General features: G+C 36.7%; 2 protein-coding genes across 3 annotated transcripts in view; one reads left to right on the forward strand and one right to left on the reverse strand.

The window, feature by feature from the left end:
• Nucleotides 1-3,688, reverse strand: part of LOC120478228 (uncharacterized) — a 39,894-nt gene extending 36,206 nt beyond the window's left edge. The window contains exon 1 of the mRNA XM_089121605.1: nucleotides 3,630-3,688. The gene's annotated coding sequence lies outside the window, so the exon portion shown is untranslated. The remainder of the gene's footprint in view (nucleotides 1-3,629) is intronic.
• On the forward strand, nucleotides 1,885-20,071 carry clcn2c (chloride voltage-gated channel 2c). 2 transcript variants are annotated; one of them, XM_039670018.2, is made up of 23 exons: nucleotides 1,885-2,004; nucleotides 4,994-5,090; nucleotides 6,123-6,254; nucleotides 7,012-7,140; nucleotides 7,371-7,504; nucleotides 7,705-7,782; nucleotides 8,368-8,446; nucleotides 8,699-8,824; nucleotides 9,304-9,388; nucleotides 9,730-9,831; nucleotides 9,904-9,988; nucleotides 10,124-10,279; nucleotides 10,530-10,599; nucleotides 10,889-10,999; nucleotides 11,373-11,586; nucleotides 11,952-12,085; nucleotides 15,693-15,817; nucleotides 16,018-16,120; nucleotides 16,241-16,308; nucleotides 16,897-16,935; nucleotides 17,047-17,151; nucleotides 17,328-17,414; nucleotides 18,713-20,071. In XM_039670018.2, the coding sequence occupies exons 1-23, from the start codon at nucleotides 1,972-1,974 to the stop codon at nucleotides 18,854-18,856; spliced, it is 2,436 nt and encodes an 811-aa protein (XP_039525952.2). In that variant the 5' UTR covers nucleotides 1,885-1,971; the 3' UTR covers nucleotides 18,857-20,071. The 2 variants fall into 2 exon arrangements, with proteins under 2 accessions (XP_039525952.2, XP_088977729.1); XM_089121603.1 differs by lacking the exon at nucleotides 1,885-2,004 and adding an exon at nucleotides 3,765-3,828.
• Nucleotides 20,072-21,394: the final 1,323 nt, after the last annotated feature.

The raw sequence follows: 21,394 nt of genomic DNA on the forward strand, positions 1-21,394 counted from the left end.
AATTAAACATGATTTAATGGCATTTCCTGGACATTTTCTTGCTAACTAATCAAATACTTGAACAGACTACAAGAATTCAGATACCCCAACTTCAGACTTCAGATATGAATATGAGAGAAGCTCCGCCCACTGCATATGAACATGAGTACATGAGTACACGAGTTCTCAGAAATTATCAACCATGAAAACAATTCACTTTTGATATTTGGCTATATTTATGTAGAATCAGATATATCCTAAAATTCGTCTCATGAATGTGGGAATCTTCAAATGGAAATGAGCTGAAATATATACGTCTAAACTGTTGCTACAAGTTTTTATTATAAAAACGTGAATTAGCTATAAATGTAATTATTTTTCATACTCTCATTTCCCAGCTCAGAGGAATCAAACCTGTCCTTTTCCATGAACAGAAATACACCCAGAATGAAATTGTTAAAGATTTCAGCCTGTGAAGAGACGACTTATGCCCTACATTATTACATGATTAACTATAATTATTTATTGATTAATAATGTATTTTTCTATGTACTTTTCTGTAATGCACTTTCTGTAAAGCTGCTTTGAAACAATATGTATTGTGAAAAGCGCTATACAAATAAATTTAAATTGAATTGAACAACTGATCTATCTGTAAAACGCAATCAGAAAGAACTAAATTTTAAGTTCACAATTCACATGTATTTAATTTTCAATAAGCAGGAATAATTTTCGACTTTAAACAAATGCCCATTTAAATGCTTAGGATGTTTGCGTTGTAAGACTGTTCAGGGAGACTTTAGATTTTAAGACGGTGTCTCATTATGCAATTTTTTCTTAGTCAAATCATACAATTTCCTATTGATTCAATAGAGCGCGTGAGCTAACTAGGGAATCACAATATGGCGGCGCGGTGGCTTCACTGTTTATGAGCAATCCAGTCATTCTATATAGATCAGTGGGGCCAGCACAGCACTGGTGACCCGTTCCAGTAAGGTTCGACTGGTTCTGCAGTCCAACACAGCACTGGTGACCCGTTCCAGTAAGGTTCGACTGGTTCTGCAGTCCAACACAGCACTGGTGACCCGTTCCAGTAAGGTTCGACTGGTTCTGCAGTCCAACACAGCACTGGTGACCCGTTCCAGTAAGGTTCGACTGGTTCTGCAGTCCAACACAGCACTGGTGACCCGTTCCAGTAAGGTTCGACTGGTTCTGCAGTCCAACACAGCACTGGTGACCCGTTCCAGTAAGGTTCGACTGGTTCTGCAGTCCAACACAGCACTGGTGACCCGTTCCAGTAAGGTTCGACTGGTTCTGTATCTTCACTCCCACCGACTGTTGACCGTACAAACAATGTCCACCTTCAGCTAAAACTCATATAAATAACATTCTGTTCATGTTTAACCTGTCAATACACCGTGATTTGCTAAAGCAGTCCGCGCTCTCGATGAGTGTGTGTGTGTGTGTGTGTCCGTCCTCCGTGAAGTGTTTATGTACCTGATGTGTCAGCAAATTCTCATGAAATCTTTAACAATTTCATTCTGGGTGTATTTCTGTTCATGGAAAAGGACAGGTTTGATTCCTCTGAGCTGGGAAATGAGAGTATGAAAAATAATTACATTTAAAGCTAATTCACATGTTTTTGTTATAAAAACTTGTAGCAACAGTTTAGACGTATATATTTCAGATTCGCAGATTCATGTCTATTTGAAGATTCCCACATTCATGAGACGAATTTTAGCATATATCTGATTCTACATAAATATAGCCAAATATCAAAAGTGAATTGTTTTCATGGTTGATCATTTCTGAGAACTCATGTACTCATGTACTCGTGTTCATACGCAGTGGGCGGAGCTTCTCTCATATTTAGCACAACACAAACTTCTTTCACATATAAAAGCTCTGAAACTCTGTCACGCCACTGAGCGGTGTGTGTCGCGTGCTGTGGCGACCGACGGCATACTATAGTGTGTGTGAGAGATCGGCATCATGGGTGTGGAGGGTAAAGACGAGAGTAATCTGGTGAGTGTTTTCTCTTCTGTGTTTCGCCGTTAGCCCCTGCTGGCAGATGTGGGAACGACACCATCCGTCAGGTGGGTTAGATGAGTACAAGCGTTAAAATGAAGAAGACGTGCTGATAAACAGCATTGCAGCTGCAGAAAATATATTTAATAATAAATGCATATGAAAGAGTAATCTGCAATAAATAAATAAATAAATATCATGAACTAACTTTATCTATTGCCAGACTCCTCTGTATGGAAGGCCATTTCATCCATCATGCTTTGGTAAATTTAAATTATGACATTCCAAGTCATATTTATGAGTTTAAAGTCGAAATTATGATTTATAAAGTCATCATAATTATGACATACTTAGTTGCGGTAAAAAAAATTATGACGTTACAATTTTGAAATAGTAATGTCATAATAGTAAAAACGAATCCATAATTATGAGATGAAAGATCTACATCATGACATAGTAAATTGAAATTATGATTTAAATGTCATCATTGTTTTTAAAAGTCAACATTCTGACAAGTCATAATTACATAAAAAAAAAAGTCAAAATGATGACACTACAATGCGTTGACTTTAAAAGTTAAAATTAGGACTTGCCAAAATATAGGCTGCAACATAAAAAATATTTCTTAGATGAAAAGTCATATTAAGTCATTTATCACATGAAAAAAAATTACATATTAAGTCATTTATCACATGAAAATGACATGTAACAATGAAACAATGAAATAAAAAGTCAAAATTCCATTATACTAAAGTTGGCAAAAAAGAAAATCATAATTATGACATTACAAAATCGAAATTCTGACTTGAGTCGAAATATAGGCACCAATTAAAACGTTTAAATTATGACATACTGTCACATTGAAAGGCTTAATCATGAGAAAAGTTGATGATGACATGCTGTATTATCAGTCATGAAGTTAAGGATAGATGAGTTCATGTAGAGGATAATACTGAGCGACAACATTAAGATACAGAAGCGAGCTAAAATGGTCAAGCATTTGCACAGATGTTACAGACGCAGGCTTTACTTCTAGAAATATTATAGTCAAAGCTATTATACACTTTGCCACTGACGTAACAGGAGTCATATTAATAATAAGGACAGAGATTCAACGTCTGTGCTATTATAGGCATACTATTATGTGCTATTATCTGTTTTCTAAAACAAACCCAGATGGTCAATGATAAATTAATGTACATCAATAATCACATTTATGTGCTTTGTAAGTAAAATAAGGCACATTTTAATAATTTAGCCCTACTCTCACAGTCACAGATAGTGCAAAAATATCAAAAAATACCAAGTATAAACACTTAAAACCCATGACTGGATTAAATAAGCTAGTATAACAGCAAATAACAATAAATCACAATTCTCGATGCCAATTTCAAGTAAGTATGTGTCAAATATTAATTACTAACGTTAAGTCTCTTTCGAGGTTTACTGTTAATAGCACACATTGAACCCGCAAACATTACTGTGTGGAATATTTACATCGTCGCCACAATATCGTCATTTCGCTGCAGACCTGTCTCGTGTATTTAATTATTTTAAAGGAATAAATCGATATGAAAGATTAATCTGCAAAAAAACAACATAAATATCATGGACAAACTTACTTTGTTTACTGACAGACTCTCCTCAGCACAGCTGTGATGACGTGAATGCGTTTCCCGCGCGCGCGTTACGCTGTTAGCGTACAGGCTCAAGCACGCTTACGTACATTACGTAACCTGAAAATAATTGTGGAGAGATTAAAAACGGATTCAGAAAAGGCAGAAGTTGCCGAACAGAAGCTGTTTCTCGGCGAGATTTTAGGTGGGTTCACTTTTTCTCCACAGAAGTGACAAAACAACCACATGATCTGTGAAGATCACCACCTTTATTTCTATAGCGCTTTATAAAGCTAACAGGTAAATAATGATCAATGGTGCAAACAGAGTTCAGATGAGCTTAAATAGTAAAACTGGTTATTTGGTATGAGCCACAGGACACCCTCAAAATACAAAACAAAATGACTCGTACATTAATTTATCATGGTAACAATGTAAGTTTTGAGTAAACTCTGGGCATACATTAGTTTGAGTAGGCTACTTCACTACTAGTATTTTGGCAATTTGTATGTGATCTGTTCTACTTGTATTTTCACTCTACATTTACAAGGTGAAAAAACAATAAAATAATGACATAATGGTAATTTTGGGTGATCCTCTTGGCCCTCAGACACAAACTTTGAACTACACTAGGCCTAATGTGTTTTATAATAACTATCCAGTGCTATTGATGTGTGAACACGTTTCATGACTATTAGTCTAAAAATCACTATATTCGAATTACAAACCACAGATTAATGACAGGTTTCAAGATATTGGTTTGCTTTAACATCTGCAGTGTCTGAGAGTGTAACATAGGCAGAACAAAGATGATTTTTTGACAGGTTTCACTGCAAAGTTTTTGCATCAAAAATCCTAAAACTAAATCTAAATCAATGAGTGTTTGTTTACAAAAAGTTTAGAAATTGTGTAATTTTTCAAATCTTAAATACTTATTAATTACAATTAAATGCAGTTACTCTTGAAATCAAGAATCAGAATCAAGAATCCTTTCACAGTGTTACATCTTTGAGCTGATTTGACTTCCTGAAATTTAAGTCTTGGAAAACCCTTGAAAACAGCCTCTTTTTTTTAATTGGTATTTGAAAAGTAATTGAATTATTAATAAATAAATAACAACATTTTTTTTTTGCATAATAAAAACAAAATAGATACAAAATAATAAAGATATTGTTTGATAAGTGCGGATTGTAGTCCTTGAAATCCCCAAAAGTGGTGCTTGAAAAGTAATTGCATTTTAGAGAATCTGTACGAACCCTGTACGAATTACGAAAAAATAAGAAGGAACTTTCAAGGCATTTTATGTAAGTTCTGTTTCTCAAAACCTACAGTTGTACAGCCCAGGATCTATATGTGTGTCTGTCCTGTAGGAACAAGGCCTTCACACAAAAGATGCAGGCCATCTTCGCAGAGACCGTCGTCACCAGACATCCTTCTCTGAACTCAGACCGTGTCACCGGTGTGGAGGTGAGTGAGTCTCTATATACTCACTGTATACTCACTATATACTCATTAATAACTGTATACTCACTATATACTCAGTACTCACTGTATACTCACTATATACTCATTAATAACTGTATACTCACTATATACTCAGTACTCACTGTATACTCACTATATACTCATTAATCACTGTATACTCACTAAATACTCAGTACTCACTGTATACTCACTATATACTCATTAATCACTGTATACTCACTATATACTCAGTACTCACTGTATACTCACTATATACTCATTAATCACTGTATACTCACTAAATACTCAGTACTCACTGTATACTCACTATATACTCATTAATCACTGTATACTCACTATATTCTCAGTACTCACTGTATACTCACTATATTCTCATTAATCACTGTATACTCACTATATACTCAGTACTCACTGTATACTCACTATATACTCAGTACTCACTGTATACTCACTATATACTCAGTACTCACTGTATACTCACTATATACTCAGTACTCACTATATACTCATTAATCGCTGTATACTCACTATATACTCAGTACTCACTATATACTCATTAATCGCTGTATACTCCCTATATACTCAGTAATCACTGTATACTCACTGTATACTCAGTACTCTATATACTCACTACTCACTATATACTCATCAATCGCTGTATACTCAATATATACTCAGTACTCACTGTATACTCACTGTATACTCAGTACTCACTATATACTCAGTACTCTATATACTTACTACTCACTATATACTCATTAATCCCTGTATACTCACTATATATTCAGTAATCACTGTATACTCACTATATACTCACTATACACTAAGTACTCACCATATACTCACTACTCACTATATACTGCAACACTCAAGCATTTACAGAAGAAACACTTTTGTTGCTCACTTTAGTCTCATAGGAGCACTGGTTTTGGCTTAATGGGTAATGCAGTGTGAGTCTATGGAGTCTGCAGGTGTGCACTGAAGCATTATGGGTAATCTATTTCCTTTCTGTAGTGCGGGTCTCACACTTTCAGCGGCTCTTGGTGACGTTGGTCGGAGCGGACTGGGTCTTCGTCGTGATCCTGGGCTTCATCATGGCAGTGATCAGCTTCGTCATGGATATCTTCGTCACACTCTTCACGGACGGTGAGTGCATGACATTAACCCTCATCCTTTCCTCGTACTTTGTAACACATCTTTCCCTCGAAGGTTAAAATGACCTTGAGCCCTAAAATTATACTTAGTTGTCCAGAAATCTTATTTTATTTCATTTTGATAATATTTTTTCCTATTTTAAGTGCAATTATTTTTTGAGATTTTTTTATTTACCTTTAAATTACTAAATTTTATAAATAAATAATAAATTAATAATAATTTAAGCACATTAGACATTCTTTCATCTTAAATTCAAAATTGAATTCATAATCCTTTTAATTCAGCTTTAAATATCTTACACTGGGAGTCTTTGACCTCTTGTGGAAAATAATAATAACACATGATGATATTTCATGCCTCTAGATGGGCTTATAGCTCTATATGAGCAGCTGTTCCGCTGGGTCCTAAAGACAGTGTGTTTTCAGATACACATGTACACATTATAAAATCATTTCTGGCAGTTTGAGCATTTTTAAGTTTTCCTACGTGTACTGAAGCATTACGCACATTCCACTTTTAAATTTCAACCTCAAAACTTCTCAGACCCTTAATATTTGTTTGTGTGTGTGTGTGTGTGTGTGTGTGTGTGTGTATGTGGTTCAAGTGCGACAAAAGTCCTGGGGTGTTGACCCCTCTGATGAACACTAATCTAGAAAAAAGTATTTTAAAATGACCTGAGGGAAGGAAAGCATTTCTTTCCCAAATGTAAAATCTCTCTCTCTCTCTCTCTCTCTCTCTCTCTCTCTAGCGCACAGGTGGATCTACAATGTTTCGGACAGTCATGTTTTCCTCCAGTATTTCGCGTGGGTCGCTTATTCTATGATCCTCATGTGTTTCGCGGCAGGATTCGTGAGCATAGTATCGCCTCAGGCTGCTGGTGAGACACACACACACACACACACACTCACTGACTCACACACTCAATCCATCATTATAGCTATTTAATGCTAAACATAGTTTATGAGTTTTGATAGCTTTTACTCTACAGGTGTAAGGACATTAATGATGACATTTGAGCTGAGAAACATGTGATGAACTCTTTCTGTAACTCTTCATAACTCACGATTGATGTGTGTGTGTGTGTGTGTGTGTGTGTGTGTGTTTTAGGGTCAGGTATTCCTGAGATGAAGACGACTCTGAGAGGAGTCGTGCTGTCGGAGTATCTGACCTTCAGAACACTGGTGTCCAAAGTCATCAGTCTGATCTTTGTGCTTGGAAGTGAATTACCAGTAGGCAAAGAGGTGAATACACACACACACACACACACACACACTCATGGTGTTAATGATAGCACTGAAGATCGAAGGAGTGCCCTCTGGTGGCGAACAAACAACATAATGCAATGTTTTTAGATTTCTTTATGTGTCAGGCTTTATTTTCAGGTGAGCTTGTTATGATGTGTGTGTGTGTGTGTGTGTGTGTGTGTGTGTGTGTTCTGTAGGGTCCGTTTGTGCACATCGGCAGTATGTGTGCTATTCTTCTCTGCAAGTTCATGTCGCTCTTCAGTGGCATTTATAAGGTATTTAAACCATAATTATAACATAGATCTACCCAACCCAGATCTGTCCTCAGTGCTTTGTTTTGAATCTTGAAATGTATTGTTGTGAAAGATGGTGTTAAAGCCCTTTTCCCCGCTATCAGATTTAAAAAAATTATCATAAAATAGGTGTAATTCGAAATTCATCCTTTTACAGTAAAACTGTTGAAATAGGACCCCGTGTTTATATTTACATGGAATCGCTACTTTAAATATTTTTAGCGGCTCAATTTTTGTGATATCAACTTCAGATTTGGGAGGCTAATATATTTTGTAAAATATGTTTTGTATAAAATAAAAATTATTAGTTAAGGATTTTAGTTAAGTTTACAGTAAACTTAAAATTTGATAACTTTTTCAACTTTTCTTTGGAAGTGCTTTCTCTTCCGGAATAATCTCAGCCTTAAAAAAAAAAAAAACTAAGCTTAGCATCCAAAGCGTTCATGACCTTCAGCCATTAATGTGCAGATCTACACGGGTGACAGTAGAGAAGGTAAACCACAATGCTCTTGACCTGCAGCAAATTTAGTTATTTTCTGCATGTGTGTGTGTGTGTGTGTGGAACAGAACGAGGCCAGAAACAAGGAGATGCTGACGGTCGGATGTGCTGTTGGAATTGGGTGCTGCTTCGCTTCTCCTATTGGAGGTGAGAAACTGTGTGTGTGTGTGTGTGTGTGTGTGTGTGTGTGTTCAGCCTATGAGGACCACAGACTCTAGAGCAAGAAGATCTGACCTAACAGAGGCCATACTCGTGTGTGTGTGTGTGTGTGTGTGTGTGTGTGTGTGATGGGGAGGTTTAGGGGGATAGAAAATACAGTTTGTACAGTATAAAATCGTTATGTCTATGAAAAGTCCCCATAAAACATGGAAACTATGTGTGTGTGTGTGTGTGTTTCAGGAGTGTTGTTCAGCATGGAGATCACCTCAAGGTTTTTTGTCGCCCCAAACTACTGGCGTGGATTTCTGTCCGCTGTGTTCGGTTCCTTGATCTTCAGGTTACTGCCCGTGTGGCACGGAGAGGAAGGTGTGTGTGTGTGTGTGTGTGTGTGTGTGTGTTATTAACGGGAACACTTTACAATAATGATCATCAGTTAGAATGAACTAAGAACGAACAATACTTCAACATCATTTATTAATCTTAGTTAACATTAATTTCAACATTCACTAGTTCATTATTAAAATCAAAGGGTGTATTTGTGAGCATTAGTGAATGCATGAGCTAACATCAACACAATCAACAGCTCACAACCTTACTGTAAAGAGTTGCTGACTGATGTAGATATCTATATAACCCTGTCGTCTGGCAGTTCAAATCAAAACTGCATTTCTGTAACTGGAGAAAGGACTTTCTAGTGATTTATATGTTGTTAATTTTGCAGTACCATAGTGCTCCTTTAATAAAGCGATCCGGCTGTGTGTTACAGCGTTTTTAACACCAGTGTTTGTTAAATAAGAATATTTAGAGACTTGTGCCGTGTGTGATGCTCAGTTCTTCTCTCTCAGAGACGCTGACGGCTCTATACGCCACCAAGTACAGGCTGGACCACCCGTTCGACCTGCAGGAGCTGCCGGCCTTCGCTGCCATGGGGTCAGTGTGTGTGTGTGTGTGTGTGTGTGTCGCGCTCACGATCGCAGATCTCTCTCTAATGTCTGCTCTCTGTAAAGCTGCTTGGAAATGATGTGTGTTGTGAAAAGCGCTATATTCAAATAAATGTGAAAACATGAGTATTTACATTATCAGATATCAAGGCTTTTATATAGTATAAGTTTAAGAGTCTAAGTTTGATTGGTGGCACTCACAGGTTTTTGTCACTTTTTCAGTTTAAAACAAACTTTTCTAAAACACTTCTCGATGTGATCAAATCATTGTGACGCACACACACACACACACACACACACACACACACACACACACTTTCTCTTCCTCAGGATAGTGTGTGGCTTCGGCGGAGCCTTCTTCGTGTTCCTGTACGGAAAGATCTCTCTGTTTGTGAAGAAGCAGAAAGCCATGAACAGCTTCCTCATGAAGAAGTGAGTGATCATAAACATGCCAAATGTGTGTGTGTGTGTGTGTGTGTGTGTAATCATGTGTTTTCTGTCTAGTGTTTTCTTGTATTCTGCTTTGGTCTCTGTACTGATCTCAACGCTCACTTTCCCTCCGGGCTTTGGGCAGTTCATGGCTGGAAAGGTAACACACACACACACACACACACACACACACACACACACACACACACTGAAATGAAACATAAAAACCAGTCTGTACCATTTTTTGGTTTATATAGAACCATTTCCTGTGTATGACATCATTTCCTCTTTATAGCTTACACAAAGGGAATCCTTAATTTCATTTTTTGACAATCGCACCTGGTCAAATAATTGCATCATGGCAGACTTCGATCACGACGATCACTTAGCGGCCTGGAAGCATCCTCAGGCGAACGTCTTCATCATCCTCACCATCTTCGTCTTAATGAAGGTAAACAAACACACACACACCATGTTTACATGTTTCATGCTAATCTCAGGATATCACATAATAAAGGCTGGATGGAAATGCCAAGCACATATAAACACAGTTTTGTTCCCAGACTAGCGCTCATAAACCTCTTTATCCTGAACGCTGGTTGTGCTTTTCTTGCTGTTTTAATATATACAGTGTTTGTGAGTGTGTGTGTGTGTGTGTGTGTTGTTGTGCTTTAATTGTGTTACTGTTGTCTGTTGTGTAGTTCTGGATGTCTGCGCTTTCCATAACCCTTCCTATACCGTGTGGTTCCTTCGTGCCCATATTCGTCATTGGTATGTGCTTCTGTGTTTATCCAAAAACATATCATTATTTTTTGGGGCATTTCCACCGTTTGACACCGTGATAACTAAAACCATAAAGTTTAAATCCAGTTTAAGTCCAGAAAATCTAAAGCAGCTCAAATGTTTCTTGATCATCAGATCCTCATATTAAAGTGATTTCTGAAGGATCATGTGACACTGAAGACTGGAGTAATGACCGTGTGTGTTCGTCTGTGTGTTTCAGGTGCTGGGTTTGATCAGATCAGTGTGAACTGACCGTGTGTGTGTGTGTGTGTTTCAGGTGCTGGGTTTGGCCGTTTGGTGGGTGAAGGAATGGCCACTTTGTTCCCAGAGGGAATTAACACAGATGGACACATATATCACATCGTGCCCGGAGCGTACGCTGTCGTGGGTGAGAAACTGGATCCTACGGGTCCCTTTATATACATATAGTATATAGTACATACTTAAAGCCACTTAATATAAAATGGGCCCAACCTGCCAGTATCAAGTTCATATCATTAGGAGTTACACTGGGCCCTATCACACACACCAGACGCGTTTCAGCCCTACGCTATTATCATTTTCCCCCTTTTAGACCACGCACCATTGGTCCCTTCGTTAAACTAGCAAAAGTGGATTCGGACACGACCTAAGTATAATTGCGTTGTACGCTTTACACCATGAGCTTAGATCATTAAAATAGAGCCCAAGGTGTTTGAGGATCAGTCACATGACTCCCTCTGTGTTTGGGGATCAGTCACATGACTCCCTCTTGTGAGCAGGAGCGGCAGCGCTGACGGCAGGAGTCACACACACGCTGTCGACGGGCGTGATCATGATGGAGTTGACGGGTCAGATTGGCCACACTCTGCCCATCTTGATCTCGGTGATTCTGGCCAACATGGTCTCTCAGAGTCTCCAGCCGTCCATCTACGACACGGTGATCCGCATTAAGAAGCTGCCGTACCTGCCCCTGCTCCGATGGGGACACCGCGAGTGAGTCTCTGTGCATCACCTACACCTACTAATTTATACTGTTAAAAGCACTATAAAAAGGTGACTTGACTACACTTTCCTTAGCAGCTCATTTAAACCTTGTTTCAGAGGGATTTTTGTGCTTTGTTTTTTCCTGTATTATATGCATTAAAAATGTCAATAATTCCCAGCAAGCAATTTTGCGTCTTAATAGCGTGTAAACACAGGCCTGATGATGTCCAGACTAAAACAAGGCACAATTTGAGCTATCAGTGAAAATTTAATAGACATATAAACCATAGCCCTGTACAATAAAGGTATCGTAAGTTGACTTGACTTGTGCATCAAAAATGTTTGATAATTACCTCCTCTTTCCCTGTCGGTAGGAAGTGTAATATTCATGTGGAAGACTTTATGGAAAGAGATGTTCGTTATGTCTCACTGAACTCCACCTACAGAGATATTAACAGGATCCTGCGCTCAGTAAATCTGAAAATGCTGCCTGTGGTGAAGTCTGAAGGTACAACACATCTCTTGCTGAAGTAACATTCAGAGAACATTCTAAAGTAACATTCAGAGAACATTCTAAAGTAACATTCAGAGAACATTCAAAAGTAACATTCAGAGAACATTCTAAAGTAACATTCAGAGAACATTCTAAAGTAACATTCAGAGAACATTCTAAAGTAACATTCAGAGAACATTCTAAAGTAACATTCAGAGAACATTCTAAAGTAACATTCAGAGAACATTCTAAAGTAACATTCAGAGAACATTCTAAAGTAACATTCAGAGAACATTCTAAAGTAACATTCAGAGAACATTCAAAAGTAACATTCAGAGAACATTCAAAAGTAACATTCAGAGAACATTCAAAAGTAACATTCAGAGAACATTCTAAAGTAACGTTCAGAGAACATTCTAAAGTAACATTCAGAGAACATTCTAAAGTAACATTCAGAGAACATTCTAAAGTAACATTCAAGAACATTCAAAAGTAACATCCAGAGAACATTCTAAAGTAACATTCAAGAGAACATTCTAAAGTAACATCCAGAGAACATTCTAAAGTAACATTCAGAGAACATTCTAAAGTAACATTCAGAGAACATTCTAAACTAACGTTCAGAGAACATTCTAAAGTAACATTCAGAGAACATTCTAAAGTAACATTCAGAGAACATTCTAAACTAACGTTCAGAGAACATTCTAAAGTAACATTCAGAGAACATTCTAAAGTAACATTCAAGAACATTCAAAAGTAACATTCAGAGAACATTCTAAAGTAACGTTCAGAGAACATTCAAAAGTAACATTCAAGAACATTCTAAAGTAACGTTCAGAGAACATTCAAAAGTAACGTTCAGAGAACATTCAAAAGTAACATTCAGAGAACATTCTAAAGTAACATTCAAGAACATTCAAAAGTAACATTCAGAGAACATTCTAAAGTAACATTCAGAGAACATTCTAAAGTAACATTCAGAGAACATTCTAAAGTAACATTCAAGAACATTCAAAAGTAACATCCAGAGAACATTCAAAAGTAACATTCAGAGAACATTCTAAAGTAACATTCAAGAACATTCTAAAGTAACGTTCAGAGAACATTCTAAAGTAACGTTCAGAGAACATTCTAAAGTAACGTTCAGAGAACATTCTAAAGTAACGTTCAGAGAACATTCAAAAGTAACGTTCAGAGAACATTCTAAAGTAACATTCAAGAACATTCTAAAGTAACATTCAGAGAACATTCTAAAGTAACGTTCAGAGAACATTCAAAAGTAACGTTCAGAGAACATTCTAAAGTAACGTTCAGAGAACATTCTAAAGTAACATTCAGAGAACATTCTAAAGTAACATTCAGAGAACATTCTAAAGTAACATCCAGAGAACATTCTAAAGTAACATTCAGAGAACATTCAAAAGTAACATTCAGAGAACATTCAAAAGTAACATTCAGAGAACATTCTAAAGTAACGTTCAGAGAACATTCTAAAGTAACATTCAGAGAACATTCAAAAGTAACATTCAGAGAACATTCTAAAGTAACATTCAGAGAACATTCAAAAGTAACATTCAGAGAACATTCAAAAGTAACATTCAGAGAACATTCTAAAGTAACGTTCAGAGAACATTTTAAAGTAACATTCAGAGAACATTCTAAAGTAACATTCAGAGAACATTCTAAAGTAACATTCAAGAACATTCAAAAGTAACATCCAGAGAACATTCTAAAGTAACATTCAAGAGAACATTCTAAAGTAACATCCAGAGAACATTCTAAAGTAACATTCAGAGAACATTCTAAAGTAACATTCAGAGAACATTCTAAACTAACGTTCAGAGAACATTCTAAAGTAACATTCAGAGAACATTCTAAAGTAACATTCAGAGAACATTCTAAACTAACGTTCAGAGAACATTCTAAAGTAACATTCAGAGAACATTCTAAAGTAACATTCAAGAACATTCAAAAGTAACATTCAGAGAACATTCTAAAGTAACATCCAGAGAACATTCAAAAGTAACATTCAAGAACATTCTAAAGTAACGTTCAGAGAACATTCAAAAGTAACGTTCAGAGAACATTCAAAAGTAACATTCAGAGAACATTCTAAAGTAACATTCAAGAACATTCAAAAGTAACATTCAGAGAACATTCTAAAGTAACATTCAGAGAACATTCTAAAGTAACATTCAGAGAACATTCTAAAGTAACATTCAAGAACATTCAAAAGTAACATTCAGAGAACATTCTAAAGTAACATTCAGAGAACATTCTAAAGTAACATTCAGAGAACATTCTAAAGTAACATTCAAGAACATTCAAAAGTAACATTCAGAGAACATTCTAAAGTAACATTCAAGAACATTCAAAAGTAACATTCAGAGAACATTCTAAAGTAACATTCAGAGAACATTCTAAAGTAACATTCAGAGAACATTCTAAAGTAACATTCAAGAACATTCAAAAGTAACATTCAGAGAACATTCTAAAGTAACATTCAGAGAACATTCTAAAGTAACATTCAAGAACATTCAAAAGTAACATCCAGAGAACATTCAAAAGTAACATTCAGAGAACATTCTAAAGTAACATTCAAGAACATTCTAAAGTAACGTTCAGAGAACATTCTAAAGTAACGTTCAGAGAACATTCAAAAGTAACGTTCAGAGAACATTCTAAAGTAACGTTCAGAGAACATTCAAAAGTAACGTTCAGAGAACATTCTAAAGTAACATTCAAGAACATTCTAAAGTAACATTCAGAGAACATTCTAAAGTAACGTTCAGAGAACATTCAAAAGTAACGTTCAGAGAACATTCTAAAGTAACGTTCAGAGAACATTCAAAAGTAACGTTCAGAGAACATTCTAAAGTAACATTCAAGAACATTCAAAAGTAACATTCAGAGAACATTCTAAAGTAACATTCAAGAACATTCTAAAGTAACGTTCAGAGAACATTCTAAAGTAACGTTCAGAGAACATTCAAAAGTAACATTCAGAGAACATTCTAAAGTAACGTTCAGAGAACATTCTAAAGTAACGTTCAGAGAACATTCAAAAGTAACATTCAGAGAACATTCAAAAGTAACATTCAGAGAACATTCTAAAGTAACGTTCAGAGAACATTCTAAAGTAACGTTCAGAGAACATTCTAAAGTAACATTCAAGAACATTCTAAAGTAACGTTCAGAGAACATTCTAAAGTAACATTCAGAGAACATTCTAAAGTAACATTCAGAGAACATTCTAAAGTAACATTTAGAGAACATTCAAAACTAACGTTCAAGTAATATTTGAATACAATAGAATGTTAATTCTAACCTAATGGGAACATTAGCAAAATGTTTGTAGAACGTTGCGAGAAAACATCAAGTCAGCTTTATAATATATAATAATTTCAATTTCATTTAAATTTAAATTATATATATATAATATATATATATATATATAAATCAAGATAATATGTATTGTGAAAAGTAACATACCAATAAACATTACATTATTTGTCAGGTTTTAAATATATATATATATATATATATATATATATATATATAGATCTATATCTAGATATCTGCCTGTCCTGATCCCTGTGTTTGATTGGCTGGTGTCTCTCAGAGTCGATGCTCTTGCTGGGTTCTGTCGAGCGCGCTCAGTTGCTGGCGCTCCTAAAGCAGCGAGTCCAGGACCAGCGTGGAGGACTTGCTCCCAGCATGCCTTGCAGCTACAGGGTTCACTTTCAGGTCAGACGGTGAACGCTTGTCCAATATAATAAGCTGTTTCTGCAGTGTGTTTAAGCCAGCGCTGTTCCAAATTCCTTTTTCTAATTTCCCACAATATCCTGCAATTCTGCAATTTACTTTTTATGCAGTGTTTCCTGCATACAGCATTTCATTTACACAGAACCAACCAGTGTGTGTGTGTGTGTGTGTGTGTGTTGTAGACGTCCACAGAAGAGTCTCCATCCACCTCGGCTCATGCAGACTCCTCTAAACCTCTGAAGCCTGTCCTGAAGAAGTCGACTGTAGATGAAGAAGAGATTACGAGTAATGTCACAATCATGTTATTCCAGCTTCATGCATTCTTTTTGGTCAAATATTTGACTCAAAGTTTACAGTTTCCCATCACAGCACACACACCTGTTCTCCTGTTGATTCCTCTCTCAGATCCGTATGATTCTGGCATGAGTTTGAAGAAGCTGTGCTGTTCTCGGCCTGACATTGATGCACTGCAGGTGAATCTCCAGCTCACACACACTAATGCTGCTCTAGACATTTACTCGGTGTTTTTGAGGACGTGATTATAGTCAACTTTGTAAGTGTGTGTCTTAAGTCAGCAATAATGCCATTCATTTTGCCATTGTGTACATGTGTAACAGATGATGGGCCGTGATTTCTGTGATGTGGAAAACAAAATTTAGTTTTAGAAAAAAACGTAAAACTTAAATTTAGAAGATGGAATGTCACGGAATTTGGATGAATAAATTAAAAGTAGGGCTGTACATTCATCAAGTCACGACATGTCTGTGATAATGATGATAATAATAACAAAATGTGTCTGCACAAAGCTGGACATTTTTGGACATTTAGACATTTTTTTGTCCCCATGAGGAAACAAATTTATAAATCATATTAAATATGATATTTAAAAAAAATCTAAAATAGCATAAAGTTTTGTGTGATGGGTAGGTTTAGGGTAGGGTTAGTGTAAGGGGAGAGAATATACAGTTTATACAGTATAAAATCATTATTTCAATGGAGAGTCCACATAAAACATGAAACACAACTTGTGTGTGTGTGTGTGTGTGTCCTTCTCTCTTTAGGACTACCCAGATGCAGAAGATGATGCAATACTTCAGGAGGTGAGGACATCTGAACACACACACACACACACACACACACACACACACACACACACACATTCACACTCATTCACACTCATTCACATACCGTATCTCTGGCTCTGAATGCAGATTGAGGAGTGGGAGGAGCCACAGCTTGACGAGCAGGTGAACTTCAACAACTGCAAGATTGACCCCGCCCCCTTCCAGCTGGTGGAAGGCACTTCACTGCACAAGGTCAGACTGTGTGTCTGCTGTTTATTCAGCTTTAGTTTGGGGAGAAAACAGTGATGTCGTAATTGTTTTTGGAGTTTAGTTTCAGGAGATGCATTGTCACTTTAAACATCAAAAAGTGGGAAAAAAGGTGATTTATCCTGATATTCCCATTTAGCATCTCATTCTCTCTCTGACAGACTCACACTATGTTTTCTGTGTTGAATCTGGACTACGCTTATGTCACCGGTATCGGGCGACTGATTGGTGTTGTTTCACTGAAAGAGGTGAGAGTTCAGCAGACGCACATCAATGAGAAAAAAACACTGCACATCATCTACACTGAAGAGGTTCTTCATTGGTTTACTTTAGGAACATTCAGAGAACATTCTAAAGTAACGTTCAGAGAACATTCAAAAGTAACATTCAGAGAACATTCTAAAGTAACATTCAGAGAACATTCTAAAGTAACGTTCAGAGAACATTCAAAAGTAACATTCAGAGAACATTCTAAAGTAACATTCAGAGAACATTCTAAAGAAACATTCAGAGAACATTCTAAAGAAACATTCAGAGAACATTCTAAAGTAACATTCAGAGAACATTCTAAAGTAACATTCAGAGAACATTCTAAAGTAACGTTCAGAGAACATTCAAAAGTAACATTCAGAGAACATTCAAAAGTAACATTCAGAGAACATTCTAAAGAAACATTCAGAGAACATTCTAAAGAAACATTCAGAGAACATTCTAAAGTAACATCCAGAGAACATTCTAAAGAAACATTCAGAGAACATTCTAAAGTAACATTCAGAGAACATTCTAAAGTAACATTCAGAGAACATTCTAAAGTAACATTCAGAGAACATTCTAAAGTAACATTCAGAGAACATTCTAAAGTAACATTCAGAGAACATTCTAAAGTAACATTCAGAGAACATTCTAAAGAAACATTCAGAGAACATTCTAAAGAAACATTCAGAGAACATTCTAAAGTAACATTCAGAGAACATTCTAAAGTAACATTCAGAGAACATTCTAAAGTAACATTCAGAGAACATTCTAAAGTAACGTTCAGAGAACATTCTAAAGTAACATTCAGAGAACATTCTAAAGTAACATTCAGAGAACATTCTAAAGTAACATTCAGAGAACATTCTAAAGTAACATTCAGAGAACATTCTAAAGAAACATTCAGAGAACATTCTAAAGTAACATTCAGACTGAGAACATTCAAAAGTAACATTCCCATAATGTTTGAAGAATGAAATGGTATGTTTCCTTAATGTTCACATAACCAAAAACGTTTTAAAAACGGAATGTTTTGAACTTTCAAAGAACCAAACATTTTTTGTATAACTAAACAGGAGAATAAAAGAGAATTCAAAGAAAACACATGCATTTTTCAGTTGTTTACAGTAGAAAAATCCTGATTTCGCGTTTGCCAAATAAACTGCTGATTGAATTATTTTTTTTAAATAAAGACAAATCGCTTGCTTTGAATTTCCATATTAATCTGAGCTGAGGAGACGCTAGGAGAACATGAAGAACTGAAGTCATTAACAGCTCCTCTCCTGTGTTGTAGCTGCGTAAAGCCATCGAGGGCTATCTTCCAGCGGACGGCGTGCGGTTACGACCCATTCTGGCCAGTTTCAGAGACCGAGGCGTCAGAGGAGCCCCGATCGAAACCGCTGAGCTCCACAAACTACTGGACCATCAGGCCAGCTAGATCACCAGAACACATGAGAACGAGGTTTTCATCTTTCTGCCCTCGTTTCCTGCACTATTACATTCCCAGAGACGTCCTCAGTGGTGGAAACCCACGTAAATACTGTTTTTATTTGAGTCTGTATTATTTATAATTAGCAATAGAAGTCAATGGAAACATGTTTGTTGCAGCAACACTTTTTCTGATGTTCCGTCTTTTCTTTGAATATTATTGGTCCCTCTCTCTATAAAGACCAGTTTGGTTTAAAAATGTTTGTGGGAGATTTGATCGTCATTTGAAGCCAAACCACTTTCGAGGTGAAAGTGCATTTAATTAGAACACGACAGAAAAATAATTAAATAAAAATAAAGTCCAATAATAACAACAATGTTGGGGGGAAATTGGGGGGAAACCCTTTTTCATTTTATTTTATACTTTTTTTGTTTTCACTAATATACAGCTTGTGTGTTTTCACTATCATCATGACGTCCTTTCTTTCGAGGTTTATTGGTGCTAAATGTGTTTATGTTGAATGTATAATTGTTTGTTTTTTAATTACGACATTTTTAACAGAATCAACCCTTAATCTATTTGTGAGATTTTTATCTAAAGCAAACTTTTAAAGAGGCCATGACACGAGAAATCAAATTTGCCTTGGTTTTATGACAAATAAGAGGTGTTCGTACTATTAAAACGTTCAGAGCTTAAAATGTCATCATTGTTATAAACAAAGCTAATTTAATCAAGTTCCAAAAACGGCTCGCTTTGAAATAAGCAGCGACTGGCATTGAGTCTGACAGAGGCTGATCCACAAACTTTCAGAATTAATGCTTTGTCTGTAAATTACGCTTTTAAAGTATATGAATAATGTTTTCAATGCGAGTTTCCTGTGCAAAGATGTTTGCCAAAAATAAGTGTCCGTTTACTGACAAGCCTTAAAGGAGCCGCACCTTTAAAACAGTCATTTCAGACAAAGACTCAAATAGGGTTTTAAAATATTTTTTGTGTGTGTAAAAAAACTTCATTAACATAAGTGAACCTCAAAGAGCATATAAAAAATGAAAATCCATGTCATAACCTCTTTAAAACTTTACAAAGGTTGTTAATTTACTCTTACATTTTAACTTGTTACTCACCATGAAAATATCCAAGATTCAAACACCAACCAACCGAGCAACTATTTAATTAGGCCTACATTATGTGGTGAATGGATGCATGTCCACACCTTTTCCCATCTGGTTCAGCATTACTCTGTGTGTAAGTGCAGAAACACACGGCTCCCGAAACCAAAAGTGAATAAAACAATCTGAGAAAATGAAATCTGAGAGTGACTGGACATTTCATTTTATCTTGTTCTTCATTCAGTGAAAGTGCTGTTTTTGGGGCAGGGTTAGTGAGTGTACTCCGGCCCCCGGAAGCGAAAAACGCAGATATCTCGGCGAAAACTCAACGTATCTCAGCGAAAACTCAACCTATCGACGCCAAATTTTTATCGAGTGGAGAACGGGCCGAGACCTTTCGAAAGAGACCACCCCCAGCCTCGTGGCCCCCCGCGGGCCCGAGATACAGGCCCCAAGCCCCTCCAGAAGCGGAAAACGCAAATATCTCGGCGACAACTCAACGTTTCCGTCGGAGACCGGGCTCCTTCAAACGTCTCGCCGAACTGAACAAAACAGAATGAGTTTCGGCATTTTTGGTGGAGGATTCGCGGAGATATTAGCCGAAAACCGTCGGCCGCGCTCTGAAATGGCGCCACGAGCTCGGGAGAAAATCGCAAATATCTCGGCAAAAATTCAACGTTTCGACGCCATTTTTATCGAGTGGAGAACGGACCAAGACCTTTCGAATGAGACCACCTCCAGCCTCATGGGCCCCCAAAACTCAACATATCCGTCGGAGACCGGGCTCCTTCCAACCCGGTGGTCTAAAGTTATGTTCTAAACTAAAGTTCTCAAGAAATGATCTTTCAGTGAGATGTTGTTCGGCTGCAGTTCCAAACGCTTCCACTAGAGGAAACGCTCTCATTCATTTCCAATGTGCAAACAATACAAGTGTGACTGTTTTTTTCAGGACCATTTATTATTAAAATCATGTCCATGATTTTCGCTAACCCTAACTTACATGATCTTCACACGACACCGTAAGTGCCAAAACCTTTACCAAGTTACAATTGTGAAGAAGTAAAAAAAAAATCTAAAAACCGTAAAAGGTTTTACCAATCAGCAGCAGAGGGTTAATATTGCACTGCAGATCCTGTGGCAAGAGAGCGTTTAGATGCACACAGACAGACATCAGGAATCAGCGTATGAATCTCAACAATGGTGACAATGCATTCTAGCAGCCATTGTAGAATAAAACTCAACTGTCATGTGTATTGTTCATCATCTTTACTTACTGAATATAGTGCGGTTATTCTGTACGGGTGTGTCTGTGAATGTGTGTTATCTGTGCGATGAGAGACTGTTGGAATGTTGTGTGGGTCGGGAATAAATCTCAGCAAGAATCAAACGTTACAGAGACCCTGAAGAGTATCCGCCCTAGACAGTGCATCTTTCCGCT

The sequence above is a fragment of the Pimephales promelas genome, chromosome 16 (assembly GCF_988280905.1).
Source record: "Pimephales promelas chromosome 16, fPimPro1.hap1.1, whole genome shotgun sequence".
Classification (NCBI taxonomy): Eukaryota; Metazoa; Chordata; class Actinopteri; order Cypriniformes; family Leuciscidae; genus Pimephales; species Pimephales promelas.